General features: G+C 39.7%; 1 protein-coding gene across 4 annotated transcripts in view; it reads right to left on the minus strand.

Annotated features, from left to right (window-relative positions):
• The window catches only part of LOC117213572 (protein groucho-like), a 173284-nt gene that overhangs the window by 80516 nt on the left and 68743 nt on the right, over window positions 1-24025 (minus strand). For 3 of the 4 annotated variants that reach the window (XM_033459028.1, XM_033459027.1, XM_033459026.1), the window contains exons 3-4: window positions 18292-18355; window positions 5188-5232 (exon numbers count right to left, since the gene is read on the minus strand). In XM_033459028.1, coding sequence (XP_033314919.1) covers window positions 5188-5232; window positions 18292-18355 — 109 coding nt within the window. The remainder of the gene's footprint in view (window positions 1-5187; window positions 5233-18291; window positions 18356-24025) is intronic. The other variant, XM_033459029.1, reaches the window with a different exon arrangement.

Consider the following 24025-nt stretch of genomic DNA (forward strand, 5'->3'; position numbering starts at 1 on the left):
CTATTTTTTTCTCTTCGCATTCCACGTTTGTTATTTCCACGCGGACGACAACGCTGGCTCGTCATGAACGCGGACGATTAATCATCCTCGGTCGAATATAGCAGCCGTGAAAGGGTTGGTCGTGATTTTATAAACGCGATCGTGCACGAAATTGCGCCGCAGAAGTACGATCGTTGTAAACAGCTTTTGACACGGCCGCCATCGAAATTTTACAATGGACGATCAGTACGCGATTCGTGTAACTGGCCACTGTGAAAACGTTTGGTTTCACAGGATATAGCGTCAGGATACTCTTCTATGAATCGAACGTGACGTGTTCCATGGAGATTCGATTCGTTTACTTCGATTTATTACGCCGGAACGTCGAGAAGACGAACGCAAGCTGCAACCAACGAGGATTCCTCACCGCCTTGTTTCACTTCGCCTGGTCGAAATAAAGCGCGCGAGGGACTCTTCGCGTAAATCTCCGCAGGATTTATCGAACGTGTAACACGCGACACGAAGAAAAAACCTGACCCTCGTACCCTGACTGTAGTCTTTGCCCCGAGGGTTGAATGTTTCCCGTCGCGAAACATAAGACTAGTTTCTTTTCGTTTCAATCTCGATCTTCTTGTTCTCGTGTGTATCTTCGTAAGTTGATGTCAGTTATTCAAAAAGTGTCGGTTAATAGCAATGCCGACTACTGTTGGCACTTGGTGTTTTTCTATCGCTATCAAATTCGTAAGTATGTACGATAAAAGTATAAAAGAACTATCTCAATTTAGCGTTAAGAGTAGCTCATAAAACATTACATCTCTTGTGTCATTGTTGAAACGAGAACGGCATTGAGAAATACAAATTCGAGGACCGTAGTACATTCGACAAACATACACAATCGACCATTGTGTATTTTTCCTATTTATCTTGCCTATATCTACTTTCTAGTATATATATTTATATTTACACAGACGCATATTTACATAATGATATCAACATAGCGGAACAGGTGAATAGCAGAGTCTTGATTGTTTCGTCTCCTACGCAATCATTGCTACGAACATAAGCTTCGCACGCGTGTATATTTATCGTGATAATAAAAACGAGTATCTAATAACAACGATAATTTTCGGTCTGGCCACCCCGTAGTCCTGATTTATGAATAGTCCCGTGCCATTTTCGTCGCTGTCCCTCTTTTACTATTTTCGTGCTTCTTCGTCTTACGCCTCTTTCTACGTTTTCTCTTTCCATTTCGCAACCACCGCGAGAGTTTCCTTCGACACGAAGCCCGATTTACGACTCAAGAGGGTGCATCCTGTTGGAACGACGCGCCCAGAAAAGAGGGAGAACATCGCCGGAAGCGGAGGAAATAACGGCAGCCCGGCTGCTAAATATTCAATAAACGCGAACATTATTCCTGGCACGTCGACGCGGAAGCTGGCTCACGGAAGAGTGCAGGTGAAGAGGTAACGCGAGAAAAATCGCGAAGAAGGCGAACGAGTGACTGAGTTAGTATGAAAGAGGGGCCCGAGAACTCGATAGGAGATAGAAGAAGGGCTATTTATTCTCTCGTGAAAATTCACGATCGAGATTCCCTCCATACTTACGTTTCCCCGTCTTAGACCTCTCTCTTTTTCCATGTTTCATTCGGTGTAAAGCTTCTTACAGATTAGTCTAGTTACCTGAATTCAAGAAACTGCAGGAACCACTTTATTTTACCAATTTAAACCCGTTATTTACAGTTGTGTCTTTTCACGTTTCGACTAACGTTAGAATTCTTTCAATTGCTTTCAAGAACCAACGATAGCAGTTAATTCAAGCTTTATTGGTTGATTATATTGGTTTCTCAGACTGGATTTTCAGGTATACGATATTTTAGATATTACTTTCCGTTAGATATTCACCTGAAGATGGGTTGCACGAATCCAAGTAATTTCAATTAACGCGAAGAAGAACTTGTAATCACAAATTACACGCCTCTCACCTTTGCTTCTGTAAATTTCTCAGTTCCATCTTTCTCATCTTTTTCATAAACAATTGTTTCACGAAAATTTATTTAATCGTAAATCGTAAACTATGTTGTAAGAAGCAATATTTATAACATCGGATCGCTATTCCTTATATTTTATGCAACCAGAATATAATTATTTTACCAACGATGCAAGTTATTTATCTTTCTTCGCAATATCAAAGACGGCTGATTTTAACGAGAAAAAAATTACGTATATCAAATTAATCACTGTGTGATTATTCCTCCCTTCCTGAATTCCTTGTGAATTGAAAAATATACGAAAATCCAGAAGCTGGGATAATTCGAGAGGGGCTGGAGCAAAGCGGTCGCTCAAAATCCATTCAAGAATCGTACGTGTCGAGAATAAAAAAGTCTTCGTTTAACTAAAAGATCAACGACGAGAAGAAGATGATCGGTGGTGAGTATAAAGCGTGATCAGCAAACGGTTGTCTGGGTGCCGGTCGTTTCGAGCGACTCGATAAATTTTCATGATCGGACCTCGTAAATGAATCGCTGGCAAAAACGGACGAAGACGTGTACGGTAATTGACGACATTAATGTCCGGAATGCCGTAAAAGCGAGCGCGAAATGAAATACGACGTTTCTCTGGGCGAGCGTTCCGCTTTTGGTTCGCCGCGCCGCCAACAAATTATACCGGCGAACGACGCCATTTTTCTTCATCCCTTTTCCCCTGAAGAGGCGAGAGACAGAAAGGAGCATGGGAGGTATACAAGGGTGAAACGACGAAAGAGTGCTTCGAAGGAGAGAAAAATCGGGATATTTGCAATGGCGATCACGATCGAGCTACGAGAAAACGGGAAATTCAAATCGGCCGATCGCCGCGATGAATATGGATGCCGGGTCGGCGCAAGAAAAACACGACGGAGAGATCTTTGTGATGCAAATTTTCGCGACAGTCCTTGTCTTTATTAATATCGAGGATGTGTTTTCGACGGGAAGCGCCGTCGCCCTTTGGAAAGCGGAGGGGGAAAAAAATAAACGAGTTCGCTCTTTTTATTTTCCCTTCGACCCTGAGTTAATTCTCGATATCAAACGAACCAACTTCCAATTCTATTTCTGCCTGTTTGCTCGGCAAACAGATCGCTCCGGGACCATTAACAGGCACCAGAAAGCATTTATGTACCGAGATACATATCGGTCGGCAGCCTTGCGCCACTTTTCTTTCGGCTCGTGCGACAAATCCTGTTAAGATATCCGGCCACGGAAGAATGACGTAATCACATCCTCTGAAAGGGAATCGCGAGAAACGTAATTTTTCCGTGCAAACATCGAATGGGTGACATAAAACGGACAGAGGGACAACGTAATTTCGAACGTTCGTTTTCGACATCCTGCTGCGACGAGTATTTTCGGCATTAGAGATTTATACAGTGAGAAAGAATTTCTGGCCGACCTAGATTGTTCCGTTGACAGACCAGCGTTTGGCAAACGTTTTTCGTTCAAACGAATTCTGCTTTTAAATACATTGTGAATTGACGGTCCTCCGCTTTGAGGTAACGAATTTTTCTGTTCCGGATTTATAACTCGCTGTGTTTGTCAATTGTCTTTCTCATCGTTAACTTTCCGATTCTCTCAAACATAGACGTAACACGAACGTCCAAGCAATTACATTATACATCGTAAAAGCATATTATTATATTACGATATATTATTAATTAAAATAAAGACAGCATCAAATGGAATAATTGAATCTTAAGGTACAAGATATACCGTTATCAAAGATAAAGTAAAATATGTAATAAACTTCAGCAAGAAATAAGGACGAACTGCTAACTACGTTAAAAGAAACGTCCTACTTTATCAAAACAACTCGACGTTGCGATTGTCAACTTCTTTATTCAACAAACCATCTTCTTACGTGTCTTTGCATTTCTCATAAAAACTATATTATATCTTATTTACAAGAATCTAACCTCGTTGATCTTCTTTTCCTTAACTTTTAACTTCATAATTAGAAGCGTTCCTCGTTAGAGATGGTTTCGTTTAACAGGTTTAGTAATTATCCATTTATCTACTATACAGGACATTAATCCAAACGATAGACGAATCCAAAGCTAAAGAAGAAACGTCCTAGTGCGCCTTCGGGCGCCGACAATGGCGCTCAATAATTCGTAATAAAGGGATGTTCGGTTAGGTCCTTGGTTTTTCTCGGTTCGAAAGTCGTCGCAAGAAACCGTCCGGATAGCTCCCTCTCGTGCAATTTGCATGTTATTACCTTGTTTACATATTTATTCAATAGCCAGGATCCCCAGGGAATCGTCTCCCTAATTCCCGATCTCGCCGTCCCTTTAATTTCGGATTAAGGGTCACGCGCGGAACCACCGAGCCGAACGATTAGTAAGTCGCCGCACGGATATTGCCCGGTCGTTGGTTCGCGCTCGCGCGCGCGTTCACGCGTCATGAATGAAAACATAAATTTCAGCGAAGCACGCCGGGCTATCGCGCGTTAAGTCAACGAAGTAATTACTATACCGAGCTACCGGTGCACGTGCGTGTAAAACAGGCACACACGTGCGTAATCTCGCGCACGTACACGGTATGGAATGGCATACGATACAGTCGCTAGTGAAACAAACGTACGTGTACGGGGTGTTCTCCACGTATAGAGGCAAGCTATAGAAGACAGAAATATTGCTACCAACAATGGGATAGCTTTTTCGAACGATGCACAACTTGCTGACTTTCTTACGCATCAATTTATCAACTAACGAAATCAGTAAATTAATATACCGTACGCTGTAATTTTACAATTTTACATTGGACACGGCAATAAGATGATTCGTAGTTTATCAAATTTCATTTGGCTTACTACCAGATTTGTTTCGGTATACAAGAAAGTTTATTAATATACTGGTAATTTAAGAATCGAAAGGATTGTAAAATTTCATTAGGAATATTAGTTTAATTATTAAAAGACTCTGATTATTCCGAAAGTGGGACGTTTCGAAGATTATAAGGTAACCTTTAATCTGTTTTTTATGGAATCATCAATCTTTTATACGCGAAAAACAAGGATACTGTATTGAGCATTTTCAATGGCATACCATTTTCCAATTGCATGGAACACCCTGTAGATAGAAACGAAAGGAGCAACTCGTGTATACATACGATTCACGGTTTCTATCGGTGCGGCTCGATGATATCCATTTGAAATTCAAATGAAAACGGGGAAGGCTTACCTGTTTATGCATTTCCACGTTCAGCCCGTACGACATCTCGTAATACTGGAAGAATGAAAAAGACATAGGATATATTAGAAGCGAGAGATATAAAGTGATGATAGGTGGTGTGCGCGCGAGGCAATATCGGAGAAGGCGTGCTGGTACAAGCGTTAACGCGATGCTCGCGCGGGTAACGTGAAAACAGTCGTCCTTTCTTGTACAGTTGTCCTCGCGCGCACCCAGAAACGTGAGTTACATGCACTTGCTGGAAAATACTTCGCATAGGAATGCCAGTAGTCTTGATTTTGGATTTTCCTTTGCTACGTTTGTACTTCTTTTAGACCGATCGCTTTAACAATTTAGTGCTACAAGATACGTATAAACGAGGCATTAACAAGTTGTCAAATATCTACGAACAGCGGATATATATTCTAGCGAAGCGAGATCACTGAGCAACTATGACAGACTACTACTTTGAATGTTTGCAACAGCAGATAATTACAAACTTTCCTATGGAAATGTACAAATTTTCAGAATTTCCATTTGAGACTCCAAGTCAGAAATTCGAGTGTATAAATTAAAGGTCTTGACTCAAGTTCGACAGCAGATCGATCTCGGTACGCAGCCGAAGTCGCAAGACACGACGCGACGTCCCGATGCAGGACGATCAAGATAAAGCGAATTTGTGCCAGCAGTTGCACCGATAAATAATTTCAGCGGCGTGCACCGTGAACGGCAAAGGGTAGAAAAAAGATCGAGGAGACGGCAGAAGCATCGGGCCAAGAGCTGGATCGAGTGTATTCAGCTGCAACTTATTATGCAACGCGTGCTTCAATTGCAGCGGATCGGTCGGATCTCAGCGGAGGAACTAGTAGCCACGGCGATCTTGGCGATCGATCTTCCTCGGCTAATGGAACGCGTACTTTATACTAACGCGGTCCCTTATATAAGTATAATACCTCTTGCAACTCTTCTCCTCCTTTGGTATTCCAAAATTCCATCGTGTTCCAGACGAACAATGATTCGACAAGCCTGAACTATCGGAAGAGAAAGCGAGACCAAAGGATAGGGTGTAAGCGCGAGAAGGAGAGAGAAAGAAAGAGTACAGAAGACAAGGAATGAGACTTGAATGTAGTCGGTTAAGCCGAGCGGAAGGATTCCCAAGGGCTAATCGAATTATCGAGTTACCTAAACCGAGATGCTGCTCGAATTCGTAATAACGTCTAAAAGAACCCTTCGAAGAGGGTCTTTAGGGCCGGTACACGGCTGCCGAGAGCCGAGATTACATCGATCGAACGAGATTACGAAAAGCGGGCCAAATTGAGCCGTAATGCAAGATCCCAGCCAAGAAGGAGGATAAACGCGCAGAGAAAATGAGAAAAACGACTAAAGAATCGTTTCTACCTCACCCTCCCAGAGATTCTACTCGAGAACTACGTCGTTGTTTCTCTGTGTTGGTGCGTGAGACGTGCACGCGTGTCGGTGCGTGTACGCGACGTCCAAGACCGGTTTCTCGTAACATCGTTTCTACATCGTGTGTACAAGATCCCGGGCCGGGTATGCTTTAACTAATTCACCTACCGGACAGTGGTTCTCAATTTTCTTTCGCTCATTCGAACGAAATAAAACGGGCAAAAACGTAAAAGTAGGATCGGTAAGGGAACCTTTTTTCTGGCGAGTTTAACGAGCTTTGGAATTTTTATTATTCGAATCTTTCGAGTGTGAGAAAAATAGCAGACGAACGTAAATACATCGATTCTGTTTTTTTAAATCTATATATATCTTTCAGTATAACAACTTTGTGTGCGTTTTTTTTTTTTTTTTATTGTAAACTGTTTTAGTAGAACAAGGACACGAAGAATTCTCATTTCGCTAAATTTATCGCATAATAATTTACCAGCTAGTAATATCAGTGGATTGACAAACGACGAGTTGCAAGTCATAGATTTCTATCACGCGATTCTACTATGCATTTTTATTTCCAATACGACAATTAGCTAGATTTCATAATTTTGTAGAACTGATGCGAACTTTACACGTTGTATTGCTAAACTTAATATTATCAATTCATTAGCACTAGCAACTTCCAATCTGTTACTTATAAAACTTCGATGGTAAACTAGAGAACGTAGTTTCTACGTTTCTTTATTAGTAGATCTTCTATTTTTTAATAAGCCGTAGAAGAATTGTTAGACTTTTTTAAGACACGTAAAAGGAAGAGATTTCCCTTTATTACGCTGGATGAAATCTGTAAATGTACCGATACAGATGTTCGAGGACTAAAAAAAAGTTGGAAAGAACTGGAGAACCATGAAACGTATACAAGGGAACCGCTCCAAACATTTCCCTCGATATGCATCTTTCAACGGTTACACGGCAGAAAAGCACCACTCAGAGATCTACATTTTTCTTTCCCCACGGTAATCAGAATACCTACGTTCCGACAGTTTGGCCAAGCATTCGAAAAATTCTCTACGCCAGCTCGAATCTCTGGAACGTATTACCGTCGTCTGAATAAAACTTAGTCAATAATAAAATCAAAACGAATGAAATTCCACCTGTACATCTGACAATATCTTTACATCTCTGAGCACTCTATTTTCCCTCAACCGAGTCTTCTAACCCCTTAATTATGACTCATCTTACGACTCGTATATCTGAGTCATCGTAATGATCCAGTCGTAACTCGTGTCTAACGGAAGAACAACGTCAGTGAGACGTGAATGGAGGAGTAAAAAAGAATTCGTTTCGTCATTCGTATGTAGCTCGGGAATAAATCCACCGTGCACATTCTAAAACGAAGTGTAACGATGTATCTATTATAGCTGTAACAGAAACTGAATTACCTAATCTCGACAAGGAGCAAACTTTGCAGCAATCGTTGCAAAGTTAAATGAGACACAATTTATATGTTCTTAACAGAAATGATACAATCTAGCTGAGATACGTCGTTTGTCATACGCCGTTTGTTCTTTGTGAAGTACAAGATTTCAAAATACGTATTTTCGAACATAAATATAAATTGAATTAAATTTGCTGCAAGAATTTTCCTTATTTATATGCTCGCGTTGGAAAGTAAAAAACATTGAATTAATGCAGGAAACATTGGGAAATAGAAACCTTCCGAGTCTGGATCGATGATTAATATGCTACGACGCACAAAACGGCAAAACAAAAGTATGAGAAACATTTTTCCGTGGTAGCGCGTCTCATAGGATTTCTCGCAATTAGAAATTACGAAGAGAAAAGCGCACGCGATCAAAGAAGAAAAAGAAGAAGAGGAAGAAGGAAAACCTTGATTCCGGTACGAAAACGCAGGTTCATTTGTCTGCTGGTGCCTCGACGAAGTAATTAGCCTTTAATTAATAGACTTGCAGACTCTCGGGAGCGGAGGTCAGGATCTTAATTATCGCGAAGCTGGAAACGTAACTCGCGGTCTCGACGCGTTTAATGCGGAAGCTGGTAGAAGTTGTCGCGAACACCGGGCGGGCAATGACTCGATTTCGAGGGGAGTGAAATGATAAAACGGCGCGGCAATAAACGTCGTTCAGCCATTAAACTCGGCCGAATTCGGTGCTCCGCACACGCCCCGCTCGTTTCGCCTCCTCTCTCATCCCTCTGCCCACACCCCTTGTCGACCGTTCGTTTGCATTTTCAAATTGAACCAGCTTTACGCCGCTATCCGAGAGTTTTATGCCGCATCATCGTGTCCACATTATCGAGTTAAGCCCGGAAATTCAATCTGCGACGATCTCGAGCAAAATTTCCACTCTCCGCGTCGACACTGCAAACCGAGCAGTTAAATCTCGCGCGATAGTGTGACAGAGAAAGAGAACGTTCGTATTATTCGATTCGCGTGAAAAACGAATTTGTGCTTCGTTCGCACGGGATATATCTTATGAAGAAAAGAGAAAAAGAAATAGAAAAGAAGGGACAGATTTAAGGTAGAGAGAAAGAAAGAAAAGAAGAATCGCGAAACGAACCGAGAAAACTATAGGTCGGGCCCCGCTGGCGGTGACGACCCTCGAATCGCATAATCCCTTTGGTTCTGGAAACGAGTCGGCGCTTTCATTCTCGAATAAACGACCGATATCGATCGCGATCGGTATCTCGCGTACCGTGACGAGATACGCAAGACTAATGGACCCTCGCTCCTCTCCGCTGTCTCGTCCCTTTCACGAGCCCTTATCCCCCTTTTTATCTTCCCTCGACAGAATGGCCCCTATGTTGTGAGCACACCCTTACATAAAGGGGCTCTACCTATCTCCCTCTTTCGTTGTTCTCGCGCACGACTTGCAAATTTTGCCCTCGATTTGCTCCCGACTAGTCTCTGTCTTTCTCTTTGATTTAATCAAGGAAAACACTCGAAACCTCGGCCGAGATGCGCACACGCGTGCATCATCGCGAATATGCCTCTTTCGAGGGACCCTCCGATTACCATCGATGATTATCGCATGACGCAGTTTGGATATTGAAAAGACGTGTCGTTTATGTTCATGTTAGGGGAAAAGTTATTCTTACGATGTGTTACTGGCCCGTGGTATGTCTGATGCGAGCAGCAACATTTAACGAGCGTAATAAGCGGCTTGATTTCTCAGGTTGGATGTTAGAACTTACGTAAGGAAGTAATAAATATCGTGTATCTTGTAATTTCGTACCGACCGCGATAAGTCTGAGAAAACACGTGACGCAATATAGATGCATTACAACACTGAACAGATAGTAATCATTCAAGTAGCTACTAGAAAAATCACAAGACGGCAACACATCCTTTCTAAAATATGTGATAGCATACGATCTCTCAGTCTCTTGTGTCTCAAACTTGCCAACCAATCGAATTTATTATACCCTGTGTTCTTTCTCGTTCCTAATTTGCCCATCAATTACACGCGATTATATTAATGTCTCCTCCGAAGCTCATCACCTCGACAATTTTCTATCTCAGCGAGTAATCTCGACTCGAGAAAACGACGCTGGGAATCATATGGTTCGCGGATGTCCTCGTAAAGACGAAGAGGAGCAGCAGGCGCCACGACCTTGCGCACAGTTGGGCGCGTTTCATGGCCTGTCGAAAGTGTGCCATTAAATACCAACGAAGCGATTTGGACGCGTACGAGGCATCGGATATTGCCGCGGATTTCGCGGCCAGGATACGACGACCAGTTAATAGAATCGTGCCGGCGCGAACGACCACGGAGTTTGGGTCGTTAACACCGCTAACGCCGTGTCCAGCCAACTATACTGCCACGAATTTACACAATCGTTGGAAACACGCGAACGTGCACCTTCCGCACCCCAATTGGCCCGTGCTCTTCCTCGTGCACGAGTTTCGGCATCGTGCAATAACCCGCGAACGTGTCGGAGTCATTAGCGTGCACACTGGCGCTAGGAATTTCTGTAGTTCCGTTTGTTACAGCGAACGAACAAGAAAACATAGCAGCGCGAATTTAATTGTACGATCATCGTCTCTGGCTAAAGTTGTTTGCTTGGTCTAGATGGTTGCGCGGTCTCTCGAGGGTTGAGAATATTAGCGGATGCGCTCAGAGGGATTTTAAATCGTTTCTGGGTTATTGCCCCTGAGTATATGCTCGTCTAATTTTCTTGCTTTGTTTGCAAGCGTGACAGATTTCTGGGTAGAGTCGTTCTGCTTTATGAGTTTCTCGTACGAACTATTCGCAAATATTCGTGTAACTCGCATCCGGGGATATTCGATAGGAAAAGTTGCGGTTGCAGTTCGAGTTGAAACTAATTGCAACTTCGGGCAATCTGAATATTTCTTTTAGCCGTGATAGGGCAACGTATATCGTATACGTAATGAAGAAAATAAAATGAGGAAACGGTGGTCTTTGTTCTTTTTAGAAATCAAATGTTTGGTAAAAATAAGTATACAGCATGATGAGTGTTTTAAAATAGACGAATATTGCTACTAGATTTGCATGCTTTCAAAATAATATAGAACAGAAAAATTTATAATAAAAATATACACTGTCCTCATACATTATTTATATATTGCTATATATATTCATAAAAGATAAAGAGAAAACTAATGAAACAGTCGAGTTAAGAACCGAACACGATTAAAACGTATCTAATTAAAACTGTTATTTCCAAGTCCATTAAAAATAAGTCTCAATAAAAATCAATGGAATAAATCGTAATAAAAATTCGATTAAGCAAAAAAAAAAGAGCAACTCGACAATTTCTCACCAACAAATCTCTTTTCAAGTATCAAACAGAGAGCCGTAAAAAACGAAAAAATTTCATTCAACCGTCGCATACGATGGAAAACAAAATCGCAACAGCGCGTAAATGCCGAAGTAAGAGGAAAGAAGGAAAGAAGTGGGAAACGTCTGAAGTTCCGGAGAAGTCAATGCACCGCGTTACTGAAACTGCGCCGGGCGATACGCTTCAAGGTGATCTCTTCCGCACGGTTCGCGCTCGTAAAAGTTCACGAGCTCGACAATTACATGAAAGAGTCGTAAAAGCGTAATGCCCCGTGGCCAGGCTGTACCGTCGTATAACGACGTCGTACGAGCATCCTCTGGCGTCCGACACCGTTACACACACGCTTCAACACTCGCGTCATATCGGAAACAAATTCACCAACAGAAATCGACACGATTTCTACACGATATCATAGAGAAGAAGAGATAAAGCGGCAAAGAATAAAAAAGAAATATGAAAAAGAAAGAGAAAGATATAGATAGCAAACACGCGAATGTTATTGAATGAATCGTAGCGGTTACAGTGGCTTTTCCGCGTGGAAAAGTCAACCGGCGCCGGAAATACGAAACCAGCCTTTATATATAGGCTCCGGGAATATAAAACATCTCGACCACTTGCTCGCACTGCACCAACACCAAAGCGTTTAAACCGGCTACACCAACTGGGAAAAAAGCAGATAATTCTCGGACGAAAGGTGAACAGATCGCGAGGCAGGATATTCACCAGAGAATTAAGTTCATTGTAAACATCTCTCTCTTCTACTCGCATCCTTTTATAATGTAACGTATAGTATGAATATTATATATACATTATACATTAATATTACATATACGCCAGTGTATTGGTTCCATTCAGCAGTTAATTAAGATTACACGACAGGCGGCCACGATGTCAATTCGAGTGTGGTATATGTTGTCTGTTCTCATTAAACATCGACAAAACCAGTCCTGGACATATCATTGTCGGTTATCACATGAAAACTGTACATATACGTAGACACGTAAAAAGAAAGCGAGAGGAAGGAAGAGGAAAAAAGAGCGATGACGCGAGAGCGTTAAAGTCGTCGAATAATACTTGAGAGAAAATAATCGCATCTTCGTCTCGAACAGATATATATATATATGTCGAGTTCTCGTTGGGGTTAGGGGCGTGTAACGAATCTTCATTTGGATTAGCCATTGTTGTTATACAATATAGATGATATTTACTGGTACAAATATGATTATTACAGAATTTGATGAGTAACCGTGGCGATTAGATACTGGAGATACTAACGACAATGATCTTAGGTTCAATAACAAAACCACGGTCAACGGGATAGCAAATGCGTTTTCTTCCAAAGTCTAAGTCAAACTGAACTTACTTGTCCACAATTCAAGTGTAACTCAACTTGTGCTCTACTTGTCCACAGTACAAGTAGAACACAACTAACGCGTCTCAGTCCAAGTGGAACTCTCTGTACCCCTCGGGTCAACTATATTTTTAAGGAGAGCTATACAATTACTTCATACCTCTGTTAGATAAAAACGTTGATCCGGTGATCGTGGCTACGTTTAGCGACTAGTTGTGTTACTTCGAGCACAAGTCTACTGTCATAAATCTCGGGCAAACATAATCGGATTAATCATACACAACTATTTGTAAGTTTTATTATATAAGTGCAGCTATAATAAAAAGTCTAGACTAAAGTATTGGGGATCTTGCCAAACATTCCAAAAGAAAGGACATCTTTCATCTCCGACATATATATATATTTACACGACATATATTGACCGATAATGAATAGGTTCCACGTTTCAGCTGAATCATTCCAATTACACTCTGGCGTACAAACCGCCATCGATTCATTAGGAGAGAGAGAGAGAATGATGGTTCTCGGTACTCACGCGGTAGCGCGTTTACGAGTCACTCGATACGTCAGAATGGCGAACGGACGCGTATGTCCGACAAGTGTGTTGCTGTATATACCTGTTGCTACAAGCACGAGTGCGTGCCTGGTCCAAACCAATACAATAAATTCTTGTTGCGTCAATGATTAATCATGAATGACAAAACGCTGTAATATGATATCGTCCGCCACCGCTAATAATAAATGACCGCGGACGGGGAATGACTCGATCTGTGCGCCGTGTGCGTACGTTTCGCGATTCGTCGCCGACGAATCATCCGCTGACAAACGAAACAAACTCGCTGGCTGTGACTCGTTTTTAGAACGAACGACAGCGACGGGTTCATGGAAAACCGATAAGGCCGGACAGGGTAAGCTAGTGTTATTTCAGTCGGAAGAATATTTGAGACAAGCCAAGTAATTTGTCCCGTGATTGGTGAAATTCGATTGTGAATAATTTTGAAGATCTACATTTGCAAACGCACACAGTTCCATGACCATAAACGTATTCCATGGATAATGATTATTAGCAACCAAAAAAATTCCGTTACCGATTATGGCTATCGATAATCGTAAAAAAAATTTCAACATCCATGGTGTTATCAGTAGCCAAAACAAAATTCAGCCACCGATAATGATTATCGGTAAGTATAAAAAAATGTCGGCATCCACGATGATGCTATCGACGATCAAAACAAAATTTCGGTCTCGATGACGGTTACTAACGACCAGACAATGACAATAACATAAATAATAGTAAAATGAACCTAAAAAAAAGAATGTTTGTGACATTACCTTTCTGCACTTTCCGGCTCTTCTATTTTCTGTTGATGATCAGTGCGGTTTCAAAACGATTGAAATATCGAGGTAGCGGCGCAGCTAAGGAAGTCGTGGCGGAGATCAACAAAAAAAGAAACTGATCAACTTCAAGGAGGAAGATCGATCTTTGGATCAATCGTACGAGATGCGACATCGTTCACGCAATCATGCTCGCGTATATGTACGTTCATCGCGCGATCACGCGATTAATCTTCGTACTGCGTGAATCAGCGGAAGTGCCACGTCCACACAAGCAACCAGTGTGCATTTTATATGAAGTCATTTGCATCGAACGCGACCACGAAGTGTGGCCTATAAATTACCACGTGTCCGCGATAACCGCAACGCCGACGAAAGACAATAAACTCCAGCGACGCGAACGCTTCTGTTTGTCCTCCTTCTTTCCTTTTCTCTTCTCTTCTTTCTCTCTCTCTCGTCTTTTTTTCTATAACCTCGGCTACCTTTGCACAGCTCCGATCTAATTGCTACTCTCCACACGGACTCCAAGTCTGTCGCATGACTGAACGTTCGTGTGCAGGTGAATTAACACGTGACCGTCCATTGACGTTTAGTATGCCGTGTCTTTGAACGGTAATGTGTCGGGCTCTTTCGCCTGGGTTATGTAAATCGCGATGCCCGTCGTGCTATTCTCCAGACATTTGTCAATTTGCTCAATACCAGCGTTCCTTTTATTTCGTTCGTTCATTCTTCTACGTTGTAACAGTTTGCTGGAAATATGTACTTATACTGACACAGCAAATAATATAAAGTTGTAAATTTTGTTCAAATGAATTTCTTTTAACTAAACGAAGCTTGGTATTGTGTATCTTTCACGATACAATATTACGTTTTGTATCTTCCCCGTAACAATGTTACGTTTATGCTCGGTTAAAGAAAATAAAATTATTTGAACCACAAGCCTGTATTTTGTGAACAATGCCAACTTCCTTTATATACCGCACAAAAACATTGTTTCTAATAAATGAATCTACTTGCCGACTAACTTCTCAACAACTTTACGAATAACAAAAGTAAACTCTCCAACTAGGTCAAACTATATATTAGATATCTGTCTGGCACCAACATACCGGAGACAAATCGCTCATAAGAGTTAAATTCAGCCAGAGGATGAAGAAACACTGTAGATCGCTGTATCAAACATGGTATCAAAACTAGAGTGAACATCGTATTAAAAGTTGCACCTAATCCACCAACAAACATCCAAGACTAAACTACTAAATCCCTTCTCATCCGCCAAAAAATGTACAACATTCGACTCACTTAACCCTAACTTAAAGGTAGCTTTATAATATTTACAACCTTGAAGCCTCGTTCCATTCAGAATCTTCGTCTAAAAACCTGTTCAAGAGCCAATCAACCACCCACGCGAGATAAAGAAACGTGTCCAGGATCGTAAAGCTGCGTATCGTTCGATCGGAAGGACGATCGTGGGTAGACTGGCGGCGCGGCGCGTAAATTCAAAGGCGTTCCTCGGCGACCTTACGACCTTCTCAGTAGGAGTTGGTTGTGACTCGACTCCGACGCGCGTTGTATCCGCCGCTAATGAAGACGCATACACACCGGTGACGTTGCGGCGCAATAATGAAGATCTACGGGCGAAAGTAAAGCCACGGCATGGCTTGTCGACCGTATACTATACACACTTGCGCGTGTAGCCAACTGAGAAGGAGAAGGCGGGAAGCATTGCGAAGAAATACGCGGGAAGAAGCTGTTCAGCGGGTCGGCTGAATGGCCGGTGGCCAGGTAAGGTCGTAGCACAGCTGCTTTCATTAGAGTAGTCGCGTACATTCACTGGTTCTTATGCAGGTACAGCCGAGATTTATGGATTATTGGATTGTTCTTGGTAGTCGCGATTTAACCCTCTCGCTGGTAAAAGCATTGTTGTGCGCTTATCGCTGAATTGTCGTATTTGTACATGAAATGTGTTTGAATATTTATTATAGAAAACTTGGATGTTCATATTGTTGTATGTGTTGTATAAAATATATCGATACTACGGGCAGCAATCCGAAAGTGTATGTAGAAACTACGAAATGTTTGTTGGAAACTTATTGCAAAATTTAGTAAAAAATTACAGATGAATAACCATACTAAAACATGCAGTAGGTGTTTATATTTAAGAGAAATATTAAGGTTAATAAACCTTTAAAAAAACCGTAAAAAAACGCAATATTTGATAAAATATTGTGGATTTTCAGATTCGTTTCAATTTTTACCAGTGTAACTGCTATAGTTACGTCTCATTGTAGCGTCAAATGAGACTTCAGAAAGTTTCGTATAACACGCGTTACATATTTCATACATGTAAAATCTACAAGTGTTCGATTACTTTTGTGAGCTTGTGTGTATACAGAGAATATCACTATATTCTTTTTTGTTGAGATTCCTATCGAGGTAATAGGATACTTGATGATTTGATTCGCAATAAATATGAAACAAAAAAAAGAGAAGAAAAAACATAAAGTAAACACGCAGAGTCGTTAAGTCAATCGCGTGTGAACTGAACAAGCGTCGATCAGGCAAATTCGAGAAATATAAGGAGATACAAGAGCTTCAACTTGGGCTAGGACCGTGCGAAGAAATTTTTTATACAAGCACGTCGTACTTTTTGTCAAGCAAAAGAAATAAAGACTACAATCACCATGGTTACAATACACTTGTTACTTCAAATTTATTATCGTAATCTATGTAGCTAAAAAACTAACAAAAAAGACTTTTATTTTGGAAAAAGAAAAAAAAACGGAAAGATTTACACGTTCATAGTTTTGACATAGGGCGGAGAATACATGAATGATAAAGTGACTGTGCTGACAAGACAGGTGAAGATTAGGGTCAAAGGAGACAAGCATGTAGTATAGCCCATGGCGCAATCAAGAAAGACCAGTTAATTAATCACCGTTGATAAATAGTTAATCATCCAAGTTAATCTTCCGCTTGAGGAGTATAGTGAGGTATAATACAGTATATGTAAGCGTGATCATTATGTCATATCATAGTTTCGTTTCATACGAGGATTTCCCACATACACGTAGAATTTATCGTAAATTTCTCCAAGTTTTCAAAAAACACACTAAAAGCATAAAAGTACACGTTATTAACGTCTTCCTGGCCAAGGGATTGCACGAGCAATTCCCAACCGGATAATATCGCAGCCAGAAGGTTAAATATTCTGGAGATTGGTGTGATTAACTTGGTAGAAAAGAGCGCGGCGCTACCGGATTTAAAAGAAGCGGTTATTTATGAAACCCTCTTGTGTAATTTTCAAGAAAACGAGGGGAATTAAGTGGCTAAGTCGCTCGTTAAATTCAGATGGAGGAGGTGTGTTATTGCTACGGACATTAGCAAATGGCACCGTAAAACCATATCCTCCGACGATACGCAAGAATCACAGACGATTTTTAAGATTAGTCGATTAAGACCTACCAATTAAAAGATTTAACGTCATATTTTACAGAAAAAATGATATTGCAATATCTATCGCACCTGTCGTATTAATCCCAATCTCAAAAATAATGTTAACAAGCTCTCAGCGAATTAGTATTCGGCGATGAAAATAATAAATGAATCAATGAAATTCTTTTAAATCTTCATTGCGAACAACGTTTTACAATTGGTTCGTTCGTATGACAATTCTTAACAGATTACACGTACTGCCGTTTATGATAGTTTCATGACTTGATGTTGCTAACACATTAAAATGGAGTTTCACGAAACATATTCCAGCGGTTACCAACGTCATCCGAAGCATGAATGCTGCGATTTTAATGTCAACTCGCAGCACAAATTCAAATAGGGGCATTACCTAACGACTTAATAGCGGTTTAAACTGAAATTCGCAGACATGTTAAGGTGATCGGTATTGGAAATAAAGCTGCGCGCTTTCGTCGATTGTCTCGCGATACGGCAAATACAAAAACCACTAGGCAAAGTGCATGTAACTTTGAACGTTTCAAAAACTTACGCGAATTCCGTATATTGAATTTAATGTGCTTCTAAAATACGATTTATCGTTGTTTGACATTTTCTCATATTCGATATTAATATCGATATTAACGTCAAATAATATGAAATTAAAGAAAAAGGAAAAATTCCAATATACCGTAGAAAAGAAATTACAAAACATAAAGAGGAGATAGAAATTTCGTTCGATAGAAATTTTCTCGACTCACCATAACGTAGTGGCGCTGCATCTCGGTCTTCTCCTGGGCGAGTTTCTCCAGCTCCAATTTAATACTGGACAGAACAAGCAGGAAAACGCACATGTAAGCAAAACATTAGTAAATGCAGGGCTACATACGAAAGCTTCAGGGCAGGTTTTCAAGTAGTAAAGGGATCGATATTTATAGAAACAATTATTTCAATCGTAACGATAAAATAATTCATCCGTGAACGATAAATAATAAAAGTCGAGAAAACATTGTCAAATAGGTTTACACGTATTTAATAAAATCATCGATGCGAATCGATGATCGTCGATTGTCAAGCTCCGTAACAGGTAAAAACATGATCGGTATGAGAAACAGGTTCATAACATCGTTAACGCGAGATATATGTATCAACGTTCAACTTTTTCACGCCTGTATTCATTATCTTTATTTTTTCCTTATTTTCTAGATGTTCTTCCCTTCTTCACATCTGAGAGATCGATTTTCCGCTTCAGTCACGTTTCTCGAGCGAGAATATTGCAGAAGGTTCGCACAGAGCCAAGCTATTAAAAACACACAATTAGTGGAGCCGCAACAAACAACGATAATAGTCGTTACACGATGGCCAATTGTATACGGCAGAATGTATATAATATATATAGTAGACGTATCAGTTTTTCTTGTCGCTATGTGAAACGATCGAGAGTATGGCGATACGCCTCTTTTAAACCGCATAGGAAAACTAGCGTATCGGAAGCAATGCAATTGCGTGAATATTTCATGGAATCGCGGAGAAGGAATTTATTTTGCTCGCGTAAATCGGATTCACGGGAAATCGATGCACTGGCGATATCTATTTGCTGGGATTTACACGGAGTATTAATTTCCTCTGTTAGTATCACTTGGTCGTAGGTTTTGGGATAGACGTTTCCGTTAAATTATTTAATTGTAGAATACCTTATTTTAATTTATACTGTTTTTTTGTGTTTATGACAAAACCAGTGAGTAACAATAAAATGTTCCAAAAAGTCTGATATTAAAACAAATGTAGTCTAAAATTTAATTCAATTAAATGATAGTAAATAATTGAAATCTAATGCAAAGTGTATACTGTGAGCACCTAGTACGAGTTGAAAATTAAAAAAAAGAAGAAAGAAACGCATTTGTTCTTTCTGGCGTCATATAGTACTCGTTAAATCGAATAAAAGATGCTTAGTAAGCGAGCTTTTCCTGGAATAATACAAATTACTCGTAAATATATGTACGTACATGTATAATTACGTTTATGGTCGGACTATGACTAACAAACTTATGACTAATCAAAGATGTAGTTTAACAAATTCAACATGACCAGTTTCTTACTCGAATGATGAAATAATATACACGGATTTCACAGTATTGAATCCTTGGCAACGTCACTCACGTGACTCACAAATAACGTGATTTATCGTTGTACTGTTGTATCTAATTACCATATCATTGCACCTTTAGTTTTTAGATCGAAGCAAGAAACTAAACGATCGTTTATAATATTCACACTGAGAAGCGGAGAAAATTTCAATTATACAAGATTGAAAGGACAATTAATCCTATTCATCGAATAGACTAATTAAACTACTACGAAACAAACTGATTAACCCTATTTCTATTAAACAGACTAATTAAACCACTCAAAGAATGATACTTAACACTTTGTGTGCTACGTTGGTCATTTGTGACCGGAGCGTTTGAACTTCTTACAATTTAAAAATTGAATGAAAATTGATAGTTGGGGCATTTTGGATATAACCCCCATTGAACAATTAAACATTTTTATTAGAACATCGATAAAAAAAAAATGAACAAATCTTGCATCTAACGGTGCACTGTGTTTGCATCCATATCTTTGAGGGGTAATCTACGAATATTATTATAAACACACCTTAGAAAATAATCGTAAATGCTATTTTATAATCATATAATTGAAGTTAGAAGTGTGCACATACTTTATATATAGAATGAACAAATACTGTTTACTAATATCTTCTACACGTTTCAATAATATATTCTGCGCGTTTTGCTTACGACGAAATAACGAATGCGAATGGTTTGTTGAAATAAACGAAACCTTGTTATAATATGTCGGTATCAATTGTTACCAAGGAGCCACGGTGGTCACCCGTGACCATCAATAAGATAAACGGTCCATTGGGGAAGAATCTTGTCTTACGTTATCGATTTATTACTATTTTGTCATTATATGCTTTGAATAATAAAAATACTCCCGTGGCGACCCGAGAGAAACATGTGATTTCGGCGTGGCATTCAAAGTGTAAATCCAAAATTTCAATTTCAAGAAAATCGTATCTGCAATACAATAATTTTTCTAATTTACTGTCATGCTTTTTTCCTCCGTTCATCGACTACTTTACATACTTCGAAACGCATAGCCCTTTCTTTGGCACCGATTGCAATTAAAATTAGGAAAAACAGCGCGATACGAACGATGAAACATTGAATTGTCCGATCAAAAACAAGCCGGAGCGTATAAGCGTGATCGGACAGGGCTTGGGAACGTTGATTTTTCATTGGGGCTAAAATCGATCTTTATCGACACGCAGCGGGTCGTTATTGCGCCCGGCCAAAATAATAGGGCGTTAAATGGAAAATTAATTTCCACTGATCCCGTCGGCGTAACAATACGTCGCGAAACGACGCGACCAACCGCATATAAGGTCCCTTTTATAACGGAAGTAATTTTTTAACGACAATAGAACCGCGTCATATTTTTGTTTACCAGCCTGACAGCGAAATAGACCCCCTGGTCCGGGCGTGCTCGCGTTCCTGTAAAATTGCATCCCTTCCCGCCGTTCCGTATAATAAATATGTGCTCGTAATAGTTGAGTGCACTACGTAACACCGTATGCAGAAACCTTCCAGTGAATGTATTGGTGTCTGCAACAATGTTCACGTGTATACAGGGTGTTTCGCGCAATTGGACCACTATATATCTTTGGAATGATAGGGGACATAAACAAAAGTTTCATGAGGAAAAATTACATGGTTTCGAACGATGTACAATTTGATTAATGTGTTGTGCAAGTGGCGGCGTTTTGAACATTTTTAAGCTGTTTCCATCTTTTTAAGCGAGACTATACCATTCGTTTATATATCAATCGAGGTATCATTTTTATTCTCTGTAAAGCAGCGTTAACGTAATATAACTGACGCAGAAGCTATCTGCATTTCATTATATTTATTATAAAACGATGCATCGTGTGACGTGTACAGAAATTTGTAGGTCCTGCTTTCGGAAAATGCATGTATACACGTGCTTACGCTGTGTAATACACTACTCGAAACAATTTAAATTCGTCTAACGAGTAAAGGCACGTACGTATTGCGGATATTTCTGCAAACTTATATCTCTGTGAATACGGATAGAAGATGTAACCTAACCAAAGATTTGTTTTATCGCTAAATACAATAACGAGTACTATTATACTTTGGATATTTCTTATATTTTTCCATATTGCGTGCATTATATTTTACATCTTCAAATTTCCCATAAATACACGTACGTATGCATAAACGGCGGTCTACTAATAAACCTTTTGTCCGTCTTCTACCGTTTTAAAGTTATGGCCCATTCGACGAGAAACACCTTGTATACGGAGCATATACCAGCACGTTTATATTGTACGCGTTTCCACCCGTGTTCCTAGCATTTTACGAACGGCCAGCAACAGCTCGGACATCGAGATAATTCTTCCCGGTTTTCCCCGCGTTATAACGCCAATTACGCAAGAATTATGTTTTACGATATTTTTCTTCGCTGGCCGAGTACGTTGTAGGCTGTGTTCGGGCCCGTGTACCGTACTACGAGCGACACGGTTCGCTGTTGTCGCGAATGGAAAGTGGCGTATTATCATTTAACGAGCCGCGTTACGGCGTATTAAAAAAGGGGAAAACCGGTGATTGGCCTGAAACCGAAACACCAGTGTGCCGTTTCTGTAAATGGTAAGAATTGAAATAACCGGACCTGAATGAATCAAACGTGTGAAATTAAGTGGAAGTTACGTACACAGTAGCTTGCGAATGTATTTGTACAATTACAGAAACTTTTTATGGAAATACAATGTGTATCATAAGAAACATTTTGAAATTTCGTTAGCATCGTAATAAGATCCGACTGTCGTAATTGTATTGGTAAAATTCGAAACGAATCTGAAAATGTATTACGATGTAACATAATGCATTATATTAATAAGCCTTTATTTAAAGATAACATTATCTTTGTGTTATAATGTTATTTATAATTAATCCTCAAGATAATATTTGTTTTTAACACTAATTACGTATGTGTTTAACACTAGAACTACCGATAGTTAACACGAAGCTATTTCTACCAAAACCAGCTAAAATGACTGGTCTTTTAAAAAAAATACGTAATAATAGAATATTTGTATATTTATTGATTTATTACTTTCTTACAGAAGGAACTCCATGTTATGTAGTAGATTTTTGGTGTTATTAATCCATCTGGGGTCCCTGAATGAGGGTTGACACATTTATAAAATTGTAAAACCAGTCATTTTGACTGGTATTGGTATAAGTAGCGTTGATACAAAATTATTTTCAGTTTGAATACATAAAAAACAAAATAAAATTCATTATATTATTTTTTTTTTAGTTATCGTTGCGAAAGTCATTACATCATTGCGGAAAAAAGATATAACATGAAGTAGGAATTTTAAAATAAAATTCTAAAATCAGTCAATTTCACTGGTGTGGTAGTTCTAGTGTTAAGATATCACGTATACTAATCTTTTTTAATAAACACACCTATATTTGCGGTAAATGTGTCGTAACTTTTACGCATGTTTCTAGATTGATTTCAAATTTTACCAATGTAATCGTGACAGTCGTGTCCCATTACAGTGTTAATGAAATTGCAAAATGTTTGGTATCGATCAACTCTATAAAATGAAAAGCAGAAAGAAGCGATGATGTTACAACCACTCTTCCTGAATGTAGTAAGTCGAATTAAAGTAATTGGAGTAACGAGATTAAAAAATTAATCAATTTCTTAAAATCCTGAAAAACTCATAATAATTGTCCATTATAAGGATATTATAAATATACTAAATAAATCACAGTATACAAAATGGATATTTGTAAACGAAATTTATACCTCGATTGGTTTTCACGCTTTCGGTATATTTGATGACGAAGTTGTATATTGCGATATGGAAGTCGTTGAACGAATGTGGCTCGAGTAAAGGCGGAAAAAAACTACCAACATGGGTTCCGTAATCTGAGGACAACGAGTGAATGGTATACTGTGTGTAAACATATCCTTTCTTTCTTTTCATTTTTTTTTTTTTTTTTCAGTTTCTTCTGTTTCGCTCTTTTCCCTCTTGGCTTGTCATCGTGTAATGCCTGTGTGTTTCTATTTTTTCACTGGCCAGTTTCTCGCATTCCAATTTAAGGCTGTATAAAGGGAACAAGAACACAGCATTAATATCCAGCAGCCCTTGTGAACGCGCACAGCCTTTGTTTCTTCGTTCGTTCGTTCGTTCCTTGTGTCGTTTGCCTTCATCGCAGCCGTCGTCATAGTCGCAGCATTAAATTAAAACGCGCGCACGTTCGCGTTTCGCGTTGACAATGAAACTAACGAGAAAAATTGTTACGTACGAAGGGGAAAACAAAGAGCTTGGTAAAAGAATGGGAAAAGAGAAACGAGAGAAGAAAAAGGAATCGGGTTGGCTAATTCGTG

The sequence above is a fragment of the Bombus bifarius genome, unplaced genomic scaffold (genome assembly GCF_011952205.1).
Source record: "Bombus bifarius isolate JDL3187 unplaced genomic scaffold, Bbif_JDL3187 scf7180000009125, whole genome shotgun sequence".
In the NCBI taxonomy this organism is placed as follows: domain Eukaryota; kingdom Metazoa; phylum Arthropoda; class Insecta; order Hymenoptera; family Apidae; genus Bombus; species Bombus bifarius.